Source organism: Xenopus laevis, chromosome 8L, assembly GCF_017654675.1.
Source record: "Xenopus laevis strain J_2021 chromosome 8L, Xenopus_laevis_v10.1, whole genome shotgun sequence".
Lineage (NCBI taxonomy): Eukaryota > Metazoa > Chordata > Amphibia > Anura > Pipidae > Xenopus > Xenopus laevis.
The window spans coordinates 117,789,425-117,807,980 of record NC_054385.1 but is presented as its reverse complement, the minus strand read 5'-3'; the positions used below and the strand labels follow the sequence as shown (position 1 = coordinate 117,807,980).

Here is an 18,556-nt window from a genome sequence, read left to right as displayed (position 1 = left end):
GGGCCTACGAAAATATAAAGAATTTTATTACAAAAAAAGAACGTTTCGGCTGCATCCCAGCCTTTGTCAAAGTCAAAATGTATTTATGACTTTGACAAAGGCTGGGATGCAGCCGAAACTTTAGTTTTTTGTAATAAAATTCTTTATATTTTCGTAAGCCCTGAGAGTGCGGTCTCTGCTTTGGAAGATTATATATATATATATATATATATATATATATATATATATATATATATATATATATATATATATAGATAGATAGATAGATAGATAGATAGATAGATAGATATTATAAGTCACCAAGGAGATCCATGACCATATAAAAGCACAAGGCCGAAGGTCATGGAACTCTGAGGTAACTTCTAATATCCTCATATTTTCCACAAATGACATCACTGCTCACTGTTTATAACTGATGACATCACTAGTCACCGATTATAAGGATATAATTTACAAGATATTCATGGCTTTTGTGTATTATATATATATATAAAAAAGATTGTTTGTATAGCATATCAAAGGGAGTGCTGGTCTGTGAAGCATTGGTGTATACAAAATTTGCCGTGCACCCCTGCCCTTATCAAGTTCGATTTTGGAGTGCGGATACTCATTTGGAAGATATATATATATATATATATATATATATATATATATATATATATATAGTCAAATACAATATATGTATATATATATATATATATATATATATATATATATATATATATATATATATATATATATATATAAAAGGAATTGAGAGGCTGCAGCTCAGAAGCAAGTGTGCTATGCAAGCTGTAACATCCCATAAAAGAATCAGGTTTCTAGTTCGTCTGCTATTGTTCATTTGTTTGCAGAAGGTTTGTTCCCTTGGCCGGCAGATTAGTCTTACATTTCCTGCTGATAACAGGATTCCTGGCGCGTTTAAGCTATTATTTTGCAACACAAATAGGAAGGGAAATATTTTCATGGTAAATTTGATTTGTATAATAAGTCTGATGGCACAGGAGGAGGAGTGAGCACAGAATGAAAAGAACCAGTACTACGTTACCATTCAAGAAAAGAGAAGGCAGGAATGGCAGTTGTGGACACTGAGGATCTGCATAATGTGCCATAGCCCTAAGCACTTGAACCTCACTTGTGTTTCTGTCTATATGACAAAGTCACCACTATAACTTTCCACTTGCATGTCTGATGAAAATAATAGGAGTTGAAAATATTTGAATGCATTTCCTTGCTCAGTTGCCCTCTAGCTTCTAAGAAATAATGACTGTCCTCTATTCATATAGTGTCACTGACTCAGGCACTTTCAGCCTTCTTTAAACTCCATTATTCTCGCTTATAGCCCTCCTGCAGTCTAGTGGCCAGTAGGTGGCATATGACTTTGCTGGGAATGTGACCAGTCAGTGCAGTCAGGAATGTAACTACTTTATATAAGGCATTGCTACAGAAACAACCCCCCAAGCTTGCTCAAAGTTTAAAATAAATGTATTTATAAGATTTATTTGTTATCTCTAAAGTAGGCCCTAAAATACAGAGCATTGAATTCTATGCAGGACTGGGGTATCTAATAGGCCCTGGCATTTCAAGCAGTGGTGTTAGTAGAGTTGCCACCTGTCTAGTTTTCACATGGACAGCCCAGTTTTTGGAAGGGCTGTCTGGATTTCCAAATTAGGAAATCCAGATAGGACATTGAATTGATCGCTAATCGCCACGTCATCAGCCCCGCCCTGATGTCATCAGCCCCTCCCCTAACCACACCAGCCTGCCCCCTGATGTCACCAACCCGCCCACTCCATCATCCGCTCAGTCCACTCCATCATCCGCCCCATGCTGGATTCACTCAATTGAAAAGGTGGCAACCCTAGACGTTAGGGTTGCAACCTATCCAGTTTTGACCCAGACAGCCCATTTTTTAGAAGGGCTGCTAAGGGTGCCTGCTTGGTTTTCCAAAATTACGAAAATCAGAATTGTCCTAGATTGATGCGGCAATCGACCCATCACCGATTGCTTTGTCATAACCCCGCCCACACATCATCACCCCGCCTCCTCTTCATCATTGTCATGCTCCCTCCACACCAGTTCTCCATGAGGGCACATCCGCAGTCAAGCCATCTGGTGTGCCATAGATATTGTTAGATAAAGAAATGGAGGTACAGATATAGAAGATAATGTCTCATTTTAATTAGGGAATATTTCCCTTCTGAAACATATAGCTCCACGTAGGTCACATATAGTATGTTACTGCATAAACTGACCCCTACAAGCACTACTATGGGACCAAGCTTATTACCAACCCCAGATCATTATCACAAATGGCATATTCCCTAAAAAAAGTATTGAACTATACCATATATAAACCCAAGTCGAGTACAGAGCACCTTCCAGCTATAGTGTGGAACTCATCTTCATAATTCTCATCATTGGCCAGTAATATGTCATCTTTTTGTCTATGGGGAAAAAACTGGAACTGGATTAGGAGAAAACTTTTTCTCACTGAATTGAATCTGGCCCAATATCGGTTAAAAATAGGGTTGCACCGAATTCAGGATTCAGTTCGGGATTCAGTCAAGATTCAACCTTTTTCAGCAGGATTCAGCAGTGACTTTTCATCACAAAACAAGGAAGTAAAAAATAGTTTTCCACTTTTTCCTTTCCCGTCCCTAATTTGCATATGCAAATTAGCATTCGATTATGTTCGGTATTAGTCCGAATCTTTCACAAAGGATTCAGGGATTCGGCCGAATCCTAAATAGTGGATTCGGTGCATCCCTAGTTAAAAATAGTTCTCCTTGACAGTTTATCGGATAGGTTACGTAATATTACATTATATATATTTATAAGGATTTTTTTTCCAATCTGATCATTACTCTGCACATCATCATGAGGACCATTATACATTCTCATGCTGACATTAGCCTTTAGGAATGTAGCTCAGGTCATACCTGCTGAGTGGAATCCTTATACAACTTAATCACCTCCTGCCTCTGATCGTTATTCAGGCTGGTCACAATGTCACTGATGAGCTGCCGGTTACCTGTTAATAACAGAAACATAGATTGTATGTCAGATTGTACAATATAACACAAGTTGTACATGAGTTGTTTTGCCAAATATTGGTTACTTGTCGTTTGTATGTTTCAAGTCCAAGGTAGAATCCTGCAGCGAGTTGGGTAGCCATGGGTACAAGCCGGTTACCCACAAAAAAAACGGGTGCCCTGTAGGATGAGGGTAGGATTTTCAGGTACGGGTATAGATGCGGGTTGGTGGGTTGGGTTACCCTGGGGGTCTCAAATAAGTTTCTTATCTTATGTTATATTGTCTATATTTTAGTCCTTTTAAAAATATAGAAAACCTTTCTCTTTCCCCACCCACTTTTGATGATGTAACTTCCGGTTTGCAGCAACGTCACTTCCTGTTTAATGGTGGTTGGCAGGTTGCGGATTGGGTTGCAGATAAGGCAGTTGCGGGGCAGTTAGCGGATCAAAGTGGGTAAATATGCAGGTTGCGGTTCGGGTCACGGGCTGCGAGTTCGAATCCGGGTCTTATAAATTGGTTCCATGCAGGACTCTAGTCCAAGGCTGAGCAGCATCAGGAAAAAAAACCCAGAGGGCCTTGGCCCTTGTGTGCCCCGCTGACCCAGGTCCGCTCCCTGCTCTTTGGGTGATCCCAGACACCCCAGTCTGACACTGGTCTGAAGGAATGCTCAGATTTATTGTGGATCTATCTATTACTTAAAGAGTTAGTTCACCTTTAAGTTAACTTTTAGCATCTTACAGAGTAGCCCATTCTAAACAACTCTTTAATTGGTCTGCATTATTTATAGTTTTCAAATGATTCTTTATAGTTTTCAAATGATTCTTTATAGTTTTCAAATAACTCTTTCCACCTTTCTAATGGAGGGCACATCTAAAAAACAAATTCTCTGTAAGGATACAAATGTGTTGTTATTGCTACTTTTTATTACTCATCTATTTTTTCTGGCCTCCAATTCGTATTCCAGTCTCTAATTCATATCAGTGCATGGATGCTAGGGTATTTGGCCCTTAGCAACCAGAATGCTGAAATTGCAAACTGGATAATAAAAAGCTAAATAACGCAAAAAGCACAAATAATAAAAAATAAAAACCAATGGCAATCTCTACATCATACTAAAAGGTAACTCAAAGGTGAACAACCCCTTTAAGCAGAAAGCGGTTATCCTGTAACTCTCCTGTCTGCTGTGATCTTTGTAAAGTTCAGAGGAACATGTTTCACCCTGCTGTCCCATGTCACTCAATAGAGATGAGTAGATTCAGAGGAATTCTGACCTCTCAGCTCACCAGCAATTATTCTTATTAGCTATTTGAAGAGCATTATAACAGTTGCCCTAAGGGATGAAGGACAAAAATAGCCTATACAGGGTGTAATTATTTCCCATATAACTAGCTGTTAATGTCAGGTTCTTCATAAACTGCTTTGTCACAATTAGTGATGGGCGAATTTTCGCCGTTTTGCTTCGCTGAAAAATTTGCGAATTTCCCGCAAAATTCGCAAAACGACGAAAAATTCGCAAAAAATGAATCTGGCTAAAAATGTCATATTTTATATACTGACCTTATTGCACCAGCCTAAAGTTTCAGCTTGTCAATAGCAGCAATGATCCAGGACTTCAAAATTGTCACAGAGGGTCGCCATCTTGGAAAGTCTCTGCAGTGTCGGACTGGCCCGGCGAGACACCAGGAAAAAACCCGGTGGGCCCGACCCTTAATGGGCCCGACCCTTAATGGGCCCCCGCCAGGCCAGTCCCCTCTGCGTATTGGAATTGACAAAAAAAAATGTTCCTAGGCGCAGCGCCATCTGCGCATACGCGCGGCACCTATTCATTCAGGAGCGCTGAGCGGCACCTTCATGCAGGCGCGCCAATACCTGTGCGCTCTGCACGTCATAGTAGGGGGACGGGGGTCGGAGGTGGTCCTGCACATTAGTCCCGATGGGCCTCCCAGTCCGACCCACTCACATGCTCAGTGGGCTCTGAGCAGCTGTTGAGAAGCTAATCTTAGGGCTCGTCACTAATTATCCTGCAGAAAATGAGGTTGGTCTGTAATATAAGCTGATGCTACAGGGCTGATTATTAAAGGGGACCTGCCACCCCAAGAAATTATTCCAAATTATTTTCTATCATGTTAGTTGAGCAAAATAACATTTACTTACACTATATTTATTATTTAAATTTTGTTTCCTTCAGTGAAATTGTATATGAATTAGGGCCTCATGGGGCCCCAGAAAGTATAGGGGCCCCATGAGGCCCTAATTCATATACAATTTCAATAAATATTGGTAAAACAGGTCCATATCTAGACATTTGGGGGCCTGAAAAGTCATTTGCTGTAGGGCCCAGTAATTTATAGTTACACCACTGTCCAAAATCATATGTATGTGCCAGAATTGGGGACCTGATGCCCATGCAATGGTACCCTACACAATTATAGAGTGTGAGAAGGGAGGGGGAATGTAAGGAGTGCAGTGATATCGAGGAATTACTGAATGGAAAGTGAAAGAAAGTGACTGCCCCGCCTCTATGCCTGAGGCATAGAGGAGGGGCAGGTAATATATGAATGACAGCTGAAACTTTTAAATGAGTTTAAAAAAAGGTATGGATGTCTTAAAGAAAAAAAGAATTTAGGTTTCGTGTTTAAATTGCAAAGGACTTTCATTATACAGCTTTTTATGTGTGGGTGACAGGTCCACTTTAAATTCTGATGCTAGTTGCACTGGTTTCTGTGCTGCCATGTAGTAATTATCTGTATTAATGACTAATCAGCCTTATATTGTGACATTTCTATTCTATGTGTACTGTATATTGTGAGTGGGTCCCTAAGATCAGTAAGTGACAGCAGCACAGAGCATGTGCAGTGAATCAGCAGAAAAGAAGATGGGGAGCTACTGGGGCATCTTTGGAGACACAGATCTTTACTGCTAAAGGGCTGTGGTTGCCTTGGGCTGGTACAGAAGCACAAAACATAATGTACAACATTTCTAGCTATTTCTTTAGTTAAGCTTTAGTTCTCCTTTAAAAGTGAGATGTTTTTTTCCTTTTTATTTCTAGCTATATGTGCTTTGCTTTCTAATTCCTGTCCATAAGCAAAGTACCTTTAGTTTCCAAGGATTCAGCAAGTTTCTCCACAGCAAAGTCTTGGTCGAAGCTCTTCAGTGGCCTGATTGTGCCCAGCGTCCCCCAGGCTCCAATCTGTGTCAGGACAGAAGAAACAGCAGAAATAAAGTGTCTGGGGTTGAGAGTAAAAAAATCACCAGTGGAAATCTACATTCATTAAAGCTGGCGCTGTGGGGAATCCTAGATCTACTGGCACAGGTTGGGGCAGCACCCTGGTTCCTTTTGTCAATAGGTGCATGAAAGGGTACTCAGGGCAACTGTGTGAACGACTTTTGACTTGTACATTTAAATGGGTTGTTCACCTTTAAATAAACATTTAGTATGATGTAGAGAGTGATATTCTGAGACAATTTGCAATTGGTTTTCATTTTTTTATTATTTGTGGCTTTTGAGTTATTTAGTGTTTTATTCAGCAGCTCTCCAGTTTGCAGTTTCAGCAATCTGGTTGCTAGGGTCCAACTTACCCGAGCAACCATGCACTGGTTGGAATAAAAGACTGGAATATGAATAGGAGAGGCCTAACTAGAGAGATGAGTAATAAAAAGTAACAATAACAATAAATGTGTAGCCTTGCAGAGCATTTGTCTTTTATATGGGGGTCACTGACCCCAATTTGAAAGCTGGAAAGAGTCAGCAGAAAATACTAAAAAAAAATTAAAGGATAAACATTTGAAACGTTGCTTAGAATTGGCCATTCTATAACGTGCTACACCCACTGCAAATAGTATTGTCTGCATCACACAAACAGTTAATTTAAAGGTGCACTACCCATTAAATATTATAATCCATGCTGTTAGACTGAAAAATGCAAACTCCTCGTGGGTTTGCAAACTTCGTAGCCAAGGTGCAGAAGTGTTGCTTTCAGTCACACCAAACTATAAAAACAGCAGCAGCCCCAGAGCATACAGTATCACTGTGTTGTGCATACAGTCTGGGGTGGGGCAGTTACCTGGATTGTACCATTCCTGTGTTCTGAGTATTCCTGTCCTGATTAGGGAAGTAAATGTTATATGGATTATGGGGTGGGGAGGTAAAGAATATGGATCAGACTTTATACAGATAGCACTCTGGGAAATGGAACCCCAATGGGCAAGTTTCTGCAGTGTGTGATCTTCATAATTACCTTGGGGTCTACCTTGCTCATGGAGCTTACAATCTTCTCATTGGGAAAAGCAAGATGGCCAGTTTTCACCTCCCACTACACTCGTTCTAGTGCTTTAGGTGGGAGTGGGTAATAATGTGGCACAAGCACAGAGGAGCAAAGCTGATCTCTTCTGTGCAGAACATAGTGTTATATGTATCATGTTTTGGACTGGGCAGGTGGGACACCAAGAAAAATTCTGGTGGGACCCGGCCCTTGTGTAGATGCTGTCCGCTCCTCTCCTGCGACTATAGGAGCTCCCCTTGGCCTCCCCTGATTGCAGGCAGAAAAGAAAAATTGCAAGGTACATGCAGGGGGACACAGGGAGTTGCGTTGGTGTGTGAAGGACGTCAACGAATGGGGCGGGCGGCCTGGCAGGTGTGCGTGGGCCCTGAAATGGCAGCCCCAATGGTCCCCCTAGTTCGAGGCTGATAAGACCCCAAATACCAGTCCTGCCCTGATTGTGCCAGTGGCACCTGGAGCCCACTATGCAGTCTGCAAAATATATGGAGAAATCTCTACCACTTCAAGTACACAGAGGTGCAAAGTCTATGTACTAAATATAATATTAATTTAATACAGCGTGCAAATGTGTGTCTGCTTTGTATGTTGCATACTGTGTAACACCTTCATTTGCCTGTATGATAATCAGTATCTGTGCTTGCTAATATTCAGTGTAGTAGATAGGAAGAGTAGCTGCTCTTTGGGTATTATAGCTTAGCATGGAGCAAGAAGCATCGTTTACTTCTATGGAATAAAGGAGTGTAATGCTGTACATTGCACAGCCGGCTCCATCTATAGGTATGTGCCTTTTCCTCTTCATATTTGCATAAGAAACTCTATATGAGATGGCTTTGTGCAAGACATAATAGAGCTTTCAGTGCATATCCATTGCCTACACTATGTATGAAGTGAAAACATAGATCTCTTGTTAGTGCTAAACACAGGGGCATGTGCCAAATCACTCACCTTATCTGCCAAGTGCAGGGAGCTTAGAATCTCATGGGTTAAAGCCATTTCTGCGTCTCTGATGCCAACCTGTAATACAAAAGGAGTGTGAGTGCTCAAGTGTTAGTGCCCCTGACCACCAACTGTCAGAAAGGTTCTAGTTATCTGTGCTATCGACGGAAAGTAACTGGTTTAGGCTGTTTTTAAGTAAGCAGGGAGCCGGTCCTGCTGGAGGGTGGGGGAGCCGACGACACTTGGGTTTCTATGGAAGAAAGTCAAGGAATGTGGTTGTATCTGTAACAAGCCCAGTGTAGGGCGACTCCCTCCGCTCAGTTACTCTTTAATCTCAGGTGAAGTCATGAGCTGGGGGTATCGGAATGTGGACAATTTACTGTAACATAACAAAGAATTCACTGCAAATTTGTCTCTCATTCATAACATTATTATTATTTGCAGTTAGTTCAGGGATAGGTAACCTCGCCCATCTGCTGTGGAACTACAACTCCCAGCATCCTTCTACAGAAAGGACAGGCAGGTGGCTGACAGAACTGTTAACTAACATATGATACTATGACAAATGGAGAGTGGGGCGCATATAAAGGTCATCTTGATAAAGTTCTGAATCTGTGACCAAAACATTGATTTTGCACAATAAAAAGGATTTATTTCACTTTTTAAGCAAGTCCTGTGAGTGCTGTGGATGTGCATGCTGAACTACAACTTGACACCCAGGCAGCTGGTGAAATTTTTTGTGTGTGCCTTTGGGTACCCCTGAGACTATAGCAAAATGATTGTTACCCCAATGTTTCTATATATAGTATCTGTACCTTGTTATGGGCTAAGGGGGCACATCCTGAAGGCCAGTTAGATTAGGGGTGAGTTCTTATTTGGGCCCTGGGTACCCCTGGAACTATAGCAGGATGACTGTTACCCCAATGTTTCTATATATCTGTAACCTTGTTATGAGCTAAGGGGACCCAGCCTGAAGGCCAGTTAGGGTGAGATTTGGGGTGAGTGCTTATTTGTACCCTGGGTACCCCTGGAACTATAGCAGGATGACTGTTACCCCAATGTTTCTATATATCTGTAACCTTGTTATGAGCTAAGGGGGCCCAGTCTGAAGGCCAGTTAGGGGGAGATTTGGGGTGAATGTGTATTTGTGCCCTGGGTACCCCTGGAACTATAGCAGGTGACTGTTACCCCAATGTTACTTTATATCTGTAACCTTGTTATGAGCTAAGGGGGCCCAGCCTGAAAGCCAGGAAGGGGGAGATTTGGGATGAGTGCTTATTTGTGCCCTGGGTACCCCTGGAACTATAGCAAGTCACTGTTTCTATATATCTGTAACCTTGTTATGGGCTAAGGGGGCACAGCCTGAAGGCCAGTTAGATTTGGGGTGAGTGCTTATTTGTACCCTGGGTACCCCTGGAACTATAGCAGGGTGACTGTTACCCCAATGTTTCTATATATCTGTAACCTTGTTATGAGCTATGGGGGCCCAGCCTGAAGGCCAGTTAGGGGGAGATTTGGGGTGAGTGCTTATTTGTACCCTCGGTACCCCTGGAACTATAGCAGAGTGACTGTTACCCCAAAGTTTCTATATATCTGTAACCTTGTTATGAGCTATGGGGGCCCAGCCTGAAGGCCAGTTAGGGGGAGATTTGGGGTGAGTGCTATTTGTACCCTGGGTACCCCTGGAACTATAGCAGGGTGACTGTTACCCTAATGTTTCTATATATCTGCAACCTAAGCTGGCTAGGATTCTGTTCTAAACAATTTCAGGAATGGCTGGATATCGCTGTAAGTTGGCTGTGCACTAATGAGCTTACGGGTTGGGTCAATTAGTTGAAACCCTTGGGCCAGAATGCCAATGAATTTCAGGGTCAGCAGATGACCCAACCCATGACCAGTAGTTAACTCGAGGCTAGCGACCATCACATATTGAGTGATTAGCTGTTCTAGCATTGAGGATTAAAGGACCAGAAACAGCAAAAATGTGTTCACTATTATATAACTCTCACCAATGCTATGGAGAAGTGGTTAACTACCACCATCTAGATCTTTATTCACTAATCTCACAAGGACATGGATATCTCATTTAATATTAGTGGGGAATTATTGGCTCCTGTCTCTAATGCCAGAAGCAGTAATTGAGCCAAAGCTGCAATACAAGCGTTCTATCTATCTCATAATTGGCAGCCCTACAACTGCTGCTAATGAAAGCTACTAGTCTTGCTGAGGATGCTGGGATTTGCAGACCATGCTTGCAGCTAGTTAAAGATCGGTAAGTTGAATCTTCATTGTGTTTGTTCTAGCGCTGGTATTTCTGGAAATACGGACCTGTGTGCACTCTAAGAAGGTACTTACAAATTTTAGATGTAAATTGCCCTGCAGGTATGACAAGTGAAATACATTACAGGTAAATGCACAAATATCCGGCCTCACACTGGATCACTGTCACTGTAAATTTCCCAATAGATAATAGCGACGAGACAACTATACAGGCTACAATTCCAGCTACAAATCTTTGTGTGTGTAACGCTGGTTCATAGACTAGAACCCCCCACAGTGCCACTGGCACTTCCTGGGCAAATCAAGTGCATCTTGGGTGCCACAACCAAACACCTTTATCTAGGGCCACACACCTAAACATTTGCTAATACTGCATTAGGGTCTCACAGGTTAATCACACAAGTCATAATCAGAGCTTTGTATTTTAGGGCAGGACTACACGGCCGATTCCGCTGTGCAAAATCGCAGGCGTCACATCGGATGCGATGGAAATAAGATAAGTAATGGCAGTGTCGGATTGTGTCGCATTGTTGATGCAACGCGACACGACTGTCGGATGCAGACGCAGCGTCAATTGAATTACTTACCTTAGTTCCGTCGTATCCAACGTGACGCCTGCGATTTTGCACAGCGCGTTGGATCACAGCGGAATCGGCCGTGTAGTCCTGCCCTTAAAGATCCAGAGACTCATTTAAAATAAAGTTAACGGAACGGCCAAACCTTTGCACAGTCAACGTTTTTTTTTTCAGTTGTGTGCGTCGAGCATTGGGTTGATCGCCCATGACAGTGGCGTTGTGTATTTGATAGTGGCCCTGAAGTGCCACTCAATGGCACAGGTGATCCCTGTAACCAATGGTAACCATCTACCCATACTGGCTTTCATTGTGGCCCAGGAATCTGAATGGCGTGATGGGAAAAAACAGAGCATTGTGCCTTGACTTAGGGGCAGATTTATCAAGGGTCAAATTGAAAAATCAAAATTTTAAATTCGAATTCCGAGGTAATTTTAGTGTACTTCGACTAGGGAATAGTTCAAATTAGAATCGATTTTGAAAAAAATATCAAAATATATCAAGTACTGTCTCTTTAAAAATTCAACTTCGATTATTCGCCATCTAAAACCTCCCGAATTACTGTTCTAGCCTATGGGGGGGCCTCCTAGAACTAATTTGGAGTCATTCAAAAAATCTACGTTTTTTTTTGGAAAAACTTCGAATTGAATACAGCCTATTCACCCCAAGTTAAAAAATTAGATTTTTTTTTTTTTTAATACATTTCGATTGGTCTTTTGTTATTCGAATTTCGAGGTTTAATATAACTCCCATCAACTCAAAATTCATCCCTTGATAAATCTGCCCCTTGATGTCAACGCTTTTTATTGCTGCAGCGTTATCATAAATGTGGCTTGCTGTCATGTCAGTATCTTTGTACAATTAATAACTTGTGGTCTTATGTTGTATAATGTATGCAAACAGATGTGTGACTTTCCCTGACCTTTCCCAGATCTTCCTTTCACTCCACCTATTTACTATTTGACTTTTATAAATCCATGTACTTACTTTCCCATGCAAGTGATCCAAAAGTGTTGTTTAACTTTGCTCTCTCTATTATTCCTTTACCAATGCAGGAATTTCAGGGGTTCATTCCATTATTTACTTCCAACCATAACCTTACCAAATCTCTTATCATACTGACACATTGCAGCATACACCCTACCAAACCCCTTCCCAATTTCTTTTGGTTCCTTCTCTGCCCTTTGAAACCATGGTGCGAGTAATAAACACTTTCTCTGTAAGGTCTATAGAGACCAGTTTCGGACCACTGGTGAAATAACAGATTGATCCATCTTGACCCTTCAGGTAGAGTCCTGCACGGGTCCATTTTTTGGGACCCGTACCCGCAACCAGCAGTCCAGGCCAGCAAACTGCATTCTTACCCACTTGGACCCGCTACCCAACCCACAAGTACCTTATCCGCAACCCGGACCCGCAACCCACTGACCATCAAGAATCAGGAAGTGCTGTCATTGTAAACCGGAAGTGACATCATCGGAAGTAGGCGTGATCAGAAAAAAAGGAGTAAATATCACTATTGAGAAGACCCGCGGCCCGATCCATGACCCGCAAACCCACAGAACCACCGACCCGCGCCTATACCCACACCCGGAACTTCTATCTGCAACCCGCAGGGTACCGCAGGTTTTTGCGGGTAACCCGTAGGTACCTGACCCTCTGCAGGACTCTACCGTCAGGCAAATTGAAAAGTTGCTTAGAATTAGCCATTCTGTAACATACTAAACGTTAACTTAAAGGCGAACCACCCCTTCAAAATAGCCATAGCAAAGTGCAAAATAAAGCTGGTGCAAAGCTCTCAAACCCGTATGGATTTTCCGCAAGCAGTAAATCTTTGTGCTCACAGATTGAAGTGCCCCCTTTTGTGCCCGTAGTACTGGCAGTGCCTCCCAATCAGGGGCGTAACTACAGAGGAAGCAGACCCTGCGGCTGCAGGGGGGCCCAGGAGGTACAGGGGCCCCATGAGGTTCTCATTGATGAGCAATTTCAACATATATTGGTAAAACAGGACAAACACTGGATATGTTGGGGGCCCTAAAATTAATTTGCTGTGGGGCCTAGCAACATCTAGTTATGCCACTGCTCCCAATGCTGCATAACAAATCTAAATGAGACTTTTATCTGGAACAAGATGCTCTGTAGCGTACAAACAAACTGTATGGAACATATAGACATTAGAGTCTGAGCCAACTGGCAGCTGCTCTCAAACTGACACACATTAAAGGGAATATAAATCAGACGAGAGCTGCAGTGAATTAGAGACAGGATAGAAAACACTTACAGGCAGCGGCAGGAACATGGACTCCGTACAGCAATCAGTCCCTGTGTTTGGGGAAGTCGGAAAGTTGGCCCTGGATTAATCAGGTGACTGCCCTGTCTTGTGCAAGTGCCCATCGAAATTAAAGCTGCAGATGTTTTTTTTTTAATAGAGTAGAATAGAGTTGAATAGAATTTGGCAGGTAGAAATTTGTGGCAAATTTGCGCGTTTCGCCACCGGTGAATACATTTGCGAAACTGTCAGAAAAATTCACTGGTGAAAAATCAAAAAAATTTCAGCGTGCATCAGAATAGTCGTGCGCATAAAAATTGTCACGCGTCAAAATGATTTGGACGCCCATTGACTTTAATGTATGTGGACAAAATAGATGCGCGCATAGAAATTGTCGTGGCATCAAAATTGACGCGTGTCAAAATAATTTTGTAGCCCATTGACTTCAATGCGTTTCACTAACAGGACAAATTCGCCTATTCACTGGAATTGAGCTGCATGAAACTCAAGGTACTGGTTCTTGATGCAGGGATCTGTTATCCCGTTATCCAGAAAGCTCCGAATTACGGAAAGCCCATTTCCCATAGTCTGCTTATTTTGAAAAAACGATTTCCTTTTTCTCTGTAATAATAAAACAGTAACTTGTACTTGATCCCAACTAAGATATAATTAATCTTTATTGGATGCTAAAAGCAGCCTATTGGGTTATTTTAATTACATGATGTTTTAGTAGACTTAAAGGGCAAGTCAACCCCAAAATAAACATTTGCCTAATAAAAGAAAACATAATTCTAAAATGTCAGTGTTTTTAAAGTTATTTTGGAGCAGTAGAACCGGTTGGGCCACACATTGCAGCACTCTTTCTCTGATCCCATATATATATATTTATATATAGTATAAAGCACCTGCGGCTTAACCCCTCCACTCCCAAGTCTTTTGTGAATAGCCCTTTAAATGTGATGCTGACATTGCTGAGGCTAAAAAGGTGAACAAAAACAAGAAGAAGGTTATGACAATGGAATGTAAAGGAGCAGTAAAGCAGAATAGCTGTTATACAACAGTAGAGTTATATTCTGCACCTGTATTTATGTAACAAATTCATATACAGGTATGGGATCCGTTACCCGGAAACCCATTGTCCAGAAAGCTCAGAATTACAGAAAGACTCTCCCGTGGACTCTACTATAATCAAATAATCCAAATTTTGAAAAATGATTTCCTTTTTCTCTGTAATAATAAAACAGTAACTTGTACTTGATCCCAACTAAGATATAATTAAACCTTATTGGATGCAAAAAGCAGCCTATTGGGTTATTTTAATTACATGTTTTTTTAAGTAGACTTAAAGGGCAAGTCAACCCCAAAATAAAAATTTGCATAATAAAATAAAACATAATTCTAAGCAACTTTCAGTGTTTTTAAAGTTATTTGTAAAAACAATTGCTATTGAAAGCAGCATTTCAATACTTCAACACTTTCAATAGCAATTCATATATAAATAACTTAAAAACCATAGAAAATTTGTAATGAATTTATATTGCAAAGTTGCTTAGAATAATGTTTTCTTTTATTGGGCAAATTTTTAATTTCAGGTTGACTTGTCCTTTAAGATATGAAGATCCAAATTAAAGAAAGCATTCATTTTCTAGAAAACTCCAGGTCCCGAGCATTCTGGATAACAGATCCCATACCTGTACCTGTTATATCACATTGTTTGCTTGGATATCATATCCGTATACACTAGCATGTCCATCCTACAGGCAGATCCCTCAGCTGTTGGGGAATGATGGGAGTTGGAATTTAACAACAGCTGAAGGTTTGCCATCTTTGTCTATATGAGGGAGGGAATGTCAGCTCCAATTTCTCAGCTGATAAAACAGCCCAACTGGCACTCTGTTAGGACTACTGTATAAAATTCTGCCCTATACAGGTATGGGATCTGTTATTCGGGAACCCATTATCTAGAAAGCTCAGAATTATGGAAGGGCCATCTTCTATAGACTCAACTTTAATTACTGTAAATATTCACATCTTATACGAAGATTTCCTTTTTCTCTGTGATAATAAAACAGTAGCTTGTACTTGATCCCAACTAAGATATAATTAAATATAAAATAATTAATATTATTGAAGGCAAAACAATTCTGTCAGGTTAAATTGATGTTTAAATGATTTTTTCTAAGTAGACAAGGTATGGAGATCCAAATGACAGAAAGACCCCTTATCTGGAAGACCCGAGGTCCCAAGCATTCTGGATAACAGGTCCTGTATCAGTACTGAGCCAATGAGATTGCAGAACAGCGGCACATGGGTGCAATGACGGAACTAAAAGTATATCCTGGTTTTGGTGCCAATCACAACATGGACGTGAATCAGAATAGAACTGCAGTTCTGTAGTGCTCCAATCAGTTGGCATAAATGCCATATATAATCAATATCTGATGATCTTCTGATTAGCCAACAATTAGGGGCAGATTTAACATTTTCTAATGAAAAAAATTTCGAGCTATTTTTTGTGTACTTCGACTAGGGAATAGTCCAAATTCGATTCGAATTTGAAAAATATAAAAAAATTTGAATGTTGAAATTTATCATGTAGTGTCTCTTTAAAAATTCGCCCATCTAAAACCTGCCTAATCGCTGTTTTAGCCTATGGGGGGACGTCCTGGAATCAATTTGGGGGCAGATTTATCAAAGGTGGAGGTGAATTTTCGAATGTAAAAAATTCTAATTTCGAGCTATTTTTTGTGTACTTCAACTAGGGAATAGTCCAAATTTGATTAGAATTTGAAAAAAAAAATAAAAAAATTTGAATATCAAAATTTATCATGTACTGTCTCTTTAAAAAAATTTGACTTCGACCATTCGCCATCTAAAACCTGCCGAATTGCTGTTTTAGCCTATGGGGGACCTCCTAGAACCTATTTGGAGTCAATTGGTGGACTCAAATCAAAGTTCTTTTTGGGAAAATCTTCTAATCGAATTCAGAATGCGGACCTATTCGACCAAAAAAACTTTGACTTAATTCCAGGTTGGTCTTTTTGAATTCGAATTTCGACGTTTTTCCAATTCAAAATTCGACCCTTGATAACTTTGCCCCTACGTTAATGCTTGGTTGGTCTTAAAAGGGAACTTTCACAGATTACAGTTTAAAAATTGGAGAACAGCTTTCCATCCCTGATATCGTTTTGCCTTGTAACACCGGCATCACATATAAATGTTACTGCCCAAACTATAAATTAAAGGGGTAGTTCACCTTTAGGTCAACTTTAAGTATCTAAGGAACTTTTCAATTGGTCATTATTTAATTCTCATAGTTTTAAATTATTTGCCTTTTTCACTGAGCCCATCTGAAAAACAAATGCTCTGTAAGGTTACAATTGTATTGTTATTGCTACTTTTTAGTACAGGTATGGGACTTGTTATCCAGAATGCTCGGGAACTGTGGTTTTCCGGATAATGGATCTTTCTGTAATTTGGATCCTCTACTTAAAAATCATTTAAACATTAACTAAAGCCAATAGGCTGTTTTTGCTTCCAATAAGGATTAATTAGTTGGGATCAAGTACAGGGTACGGTTTTATTATTACAGAGAAAAAGGAAATCATTATTAAAAATTTGGATTATTTAAATAAAATGTAGTCTATGGGGTAGATTTATCAAAGCATGGAGTTAGAGATCTCCACAGTCCGCAGAGTGAAATACCGCCTCTCTTCATTCATTTCTATGGGATTTTTAAAGGCGTAATTTATTAAAGGGTGATAGTGAAAGTTCACCATTTGATGAATACGCCTTTCAAAATCCCATAGTCAGCCTTAGTGTAATTCGGTGCTTTCTGGATAAATGGTTTACAGTATACGGATCCCATACCTGTTCTCATCTTTCTTTTCAGGCCTCTCCTATTCATATTCCAGTCTCTTATTCAAATCAATGTACGGTTGTTAGGGTAGTTTTGACCCTAGCAACCGGGCTGCTGATATTGCAAGCTGGAGAGCTGCTGAAAATTAACTCTAAAACCACAAACTATAAAAAATGTATATCACTCTCTACATCATACTAAGAGTTAATTTAAGGGCAGAGACACACGGTCAGATTCGGGGAGATTAGTCACCCGGCAACAAATCTATTCTTCTTTGGGGCGACTAATCGGCAGTTCGGGGAGATAAGTCGCCCCGAAGAAGAGGAGATTTGTCGCCGGGTAACAAATTTCCCCGAATCTGACCGTGTGAACAACCTCTTTTTATATGATATTGGAAAAGAGGCAAACATATGGACTACAGAACAATAACTAGGCTCACTTGTTGATGGACTACAACTCCCAGCATCCCTAGCTAAAAGATCATGGAAGCTTCAAGCTGCAGTCCAGCATAACCACCGAAACCTTGAGTGTGACCCAAACAGTTTTACCCAGACAGCCCATACTTGTAGAAAATGATTCCTTTGGGGTATAATATAAATGTAGGTAATAAGTTAGTATAGACCCAGCTGCTCTTACATACCAGTTCTCTTCCACACAGTCCAGTGATAGCAATGAGACAGTCATGCTGTGGGTTCTGTGCCAGCACATTCCAGGCCTGCAGCCCAGGGGGATGGAGCAGTAGAACCGGTTGGGCCACACATTGCAGCACTCTTTCTCTGACCCTATATATAAATATATATATATAGTATTAAGCACCTGAGGCTTAACCCCTCCACTCCCAAGTCTTTTGTGAATAACCCTTTAAATGTGACGCTGATATTGCTGAGGCTAAAAGGGTAAACAAAAACAAGAAGAAGGTTATGACAATGGAATGTAAAGGAGCAGTAAAGCAGAATGGCTGTTATACAACAGTAGAGTTATATTCTGCACCTGTATTTATGTAACTAATTCATATACAGGTATGGGATCCGTTATCCGGAAAGCCATTGTCCAGAAAGCTCCGAATTACAGAAAGACTGTCTCCCGTGGATTCTTCTATAAATAATCCAAATTGAATAATGATTTCCTTTTTCTCTGTAATAATAAAAAAGTAGGTTGTACTTGATCCCAACTAAAGGTCCCCATAGACGCAAAGAAGTCCGACCAATCTTCCGAAATTATCGTGCGGTTAGTGGGATTCCAACGAACATCTTACGATTTTTCGGTCGACATCTGTCAGGAAATTGATCGGCCAGGTCAAAAGATCTTTGTCGGTCCCAGTGCA

The 18,556-nt window shown here is 40.7% G+C and overlaps 1 protein-coding gene across 3 annotated transcripts in view; it reads right to left on the bottom strand.

Moving 5' to 3' along the window:
* Positions 1-17,891, bottom strand: part of anxa9.L (annexin A9 L homeolog) — a 32,472-nt gene extending 14,581 nt beyond the window's left edge. Inside the window, exons 1-4 of one of the 3 annotated variants that reach the window (XM_018228663.2) lie at positions 17,873-17,891; positions 8,262-8,330; positions 6,130-6,226; positions 2,943-3,034 (exon numbers count right to left, since the gene is read on the bottom strand). In XM_018228663.2, coding sequence (XP_018084152.1) covers positions 2,943-3,034; positions 6,130-6,226; positions 8,262-8,309 — 237 coding nt within the window. In that variant the 5' untranslated portion in view covers positions 8,310-8,330; positions 17,873-17,891. 3 annotated transcript variants of the gene reach the window in all.
* Between the last annotated feature and the right edge of the window lie 665 nt (positions 17,892-18,556).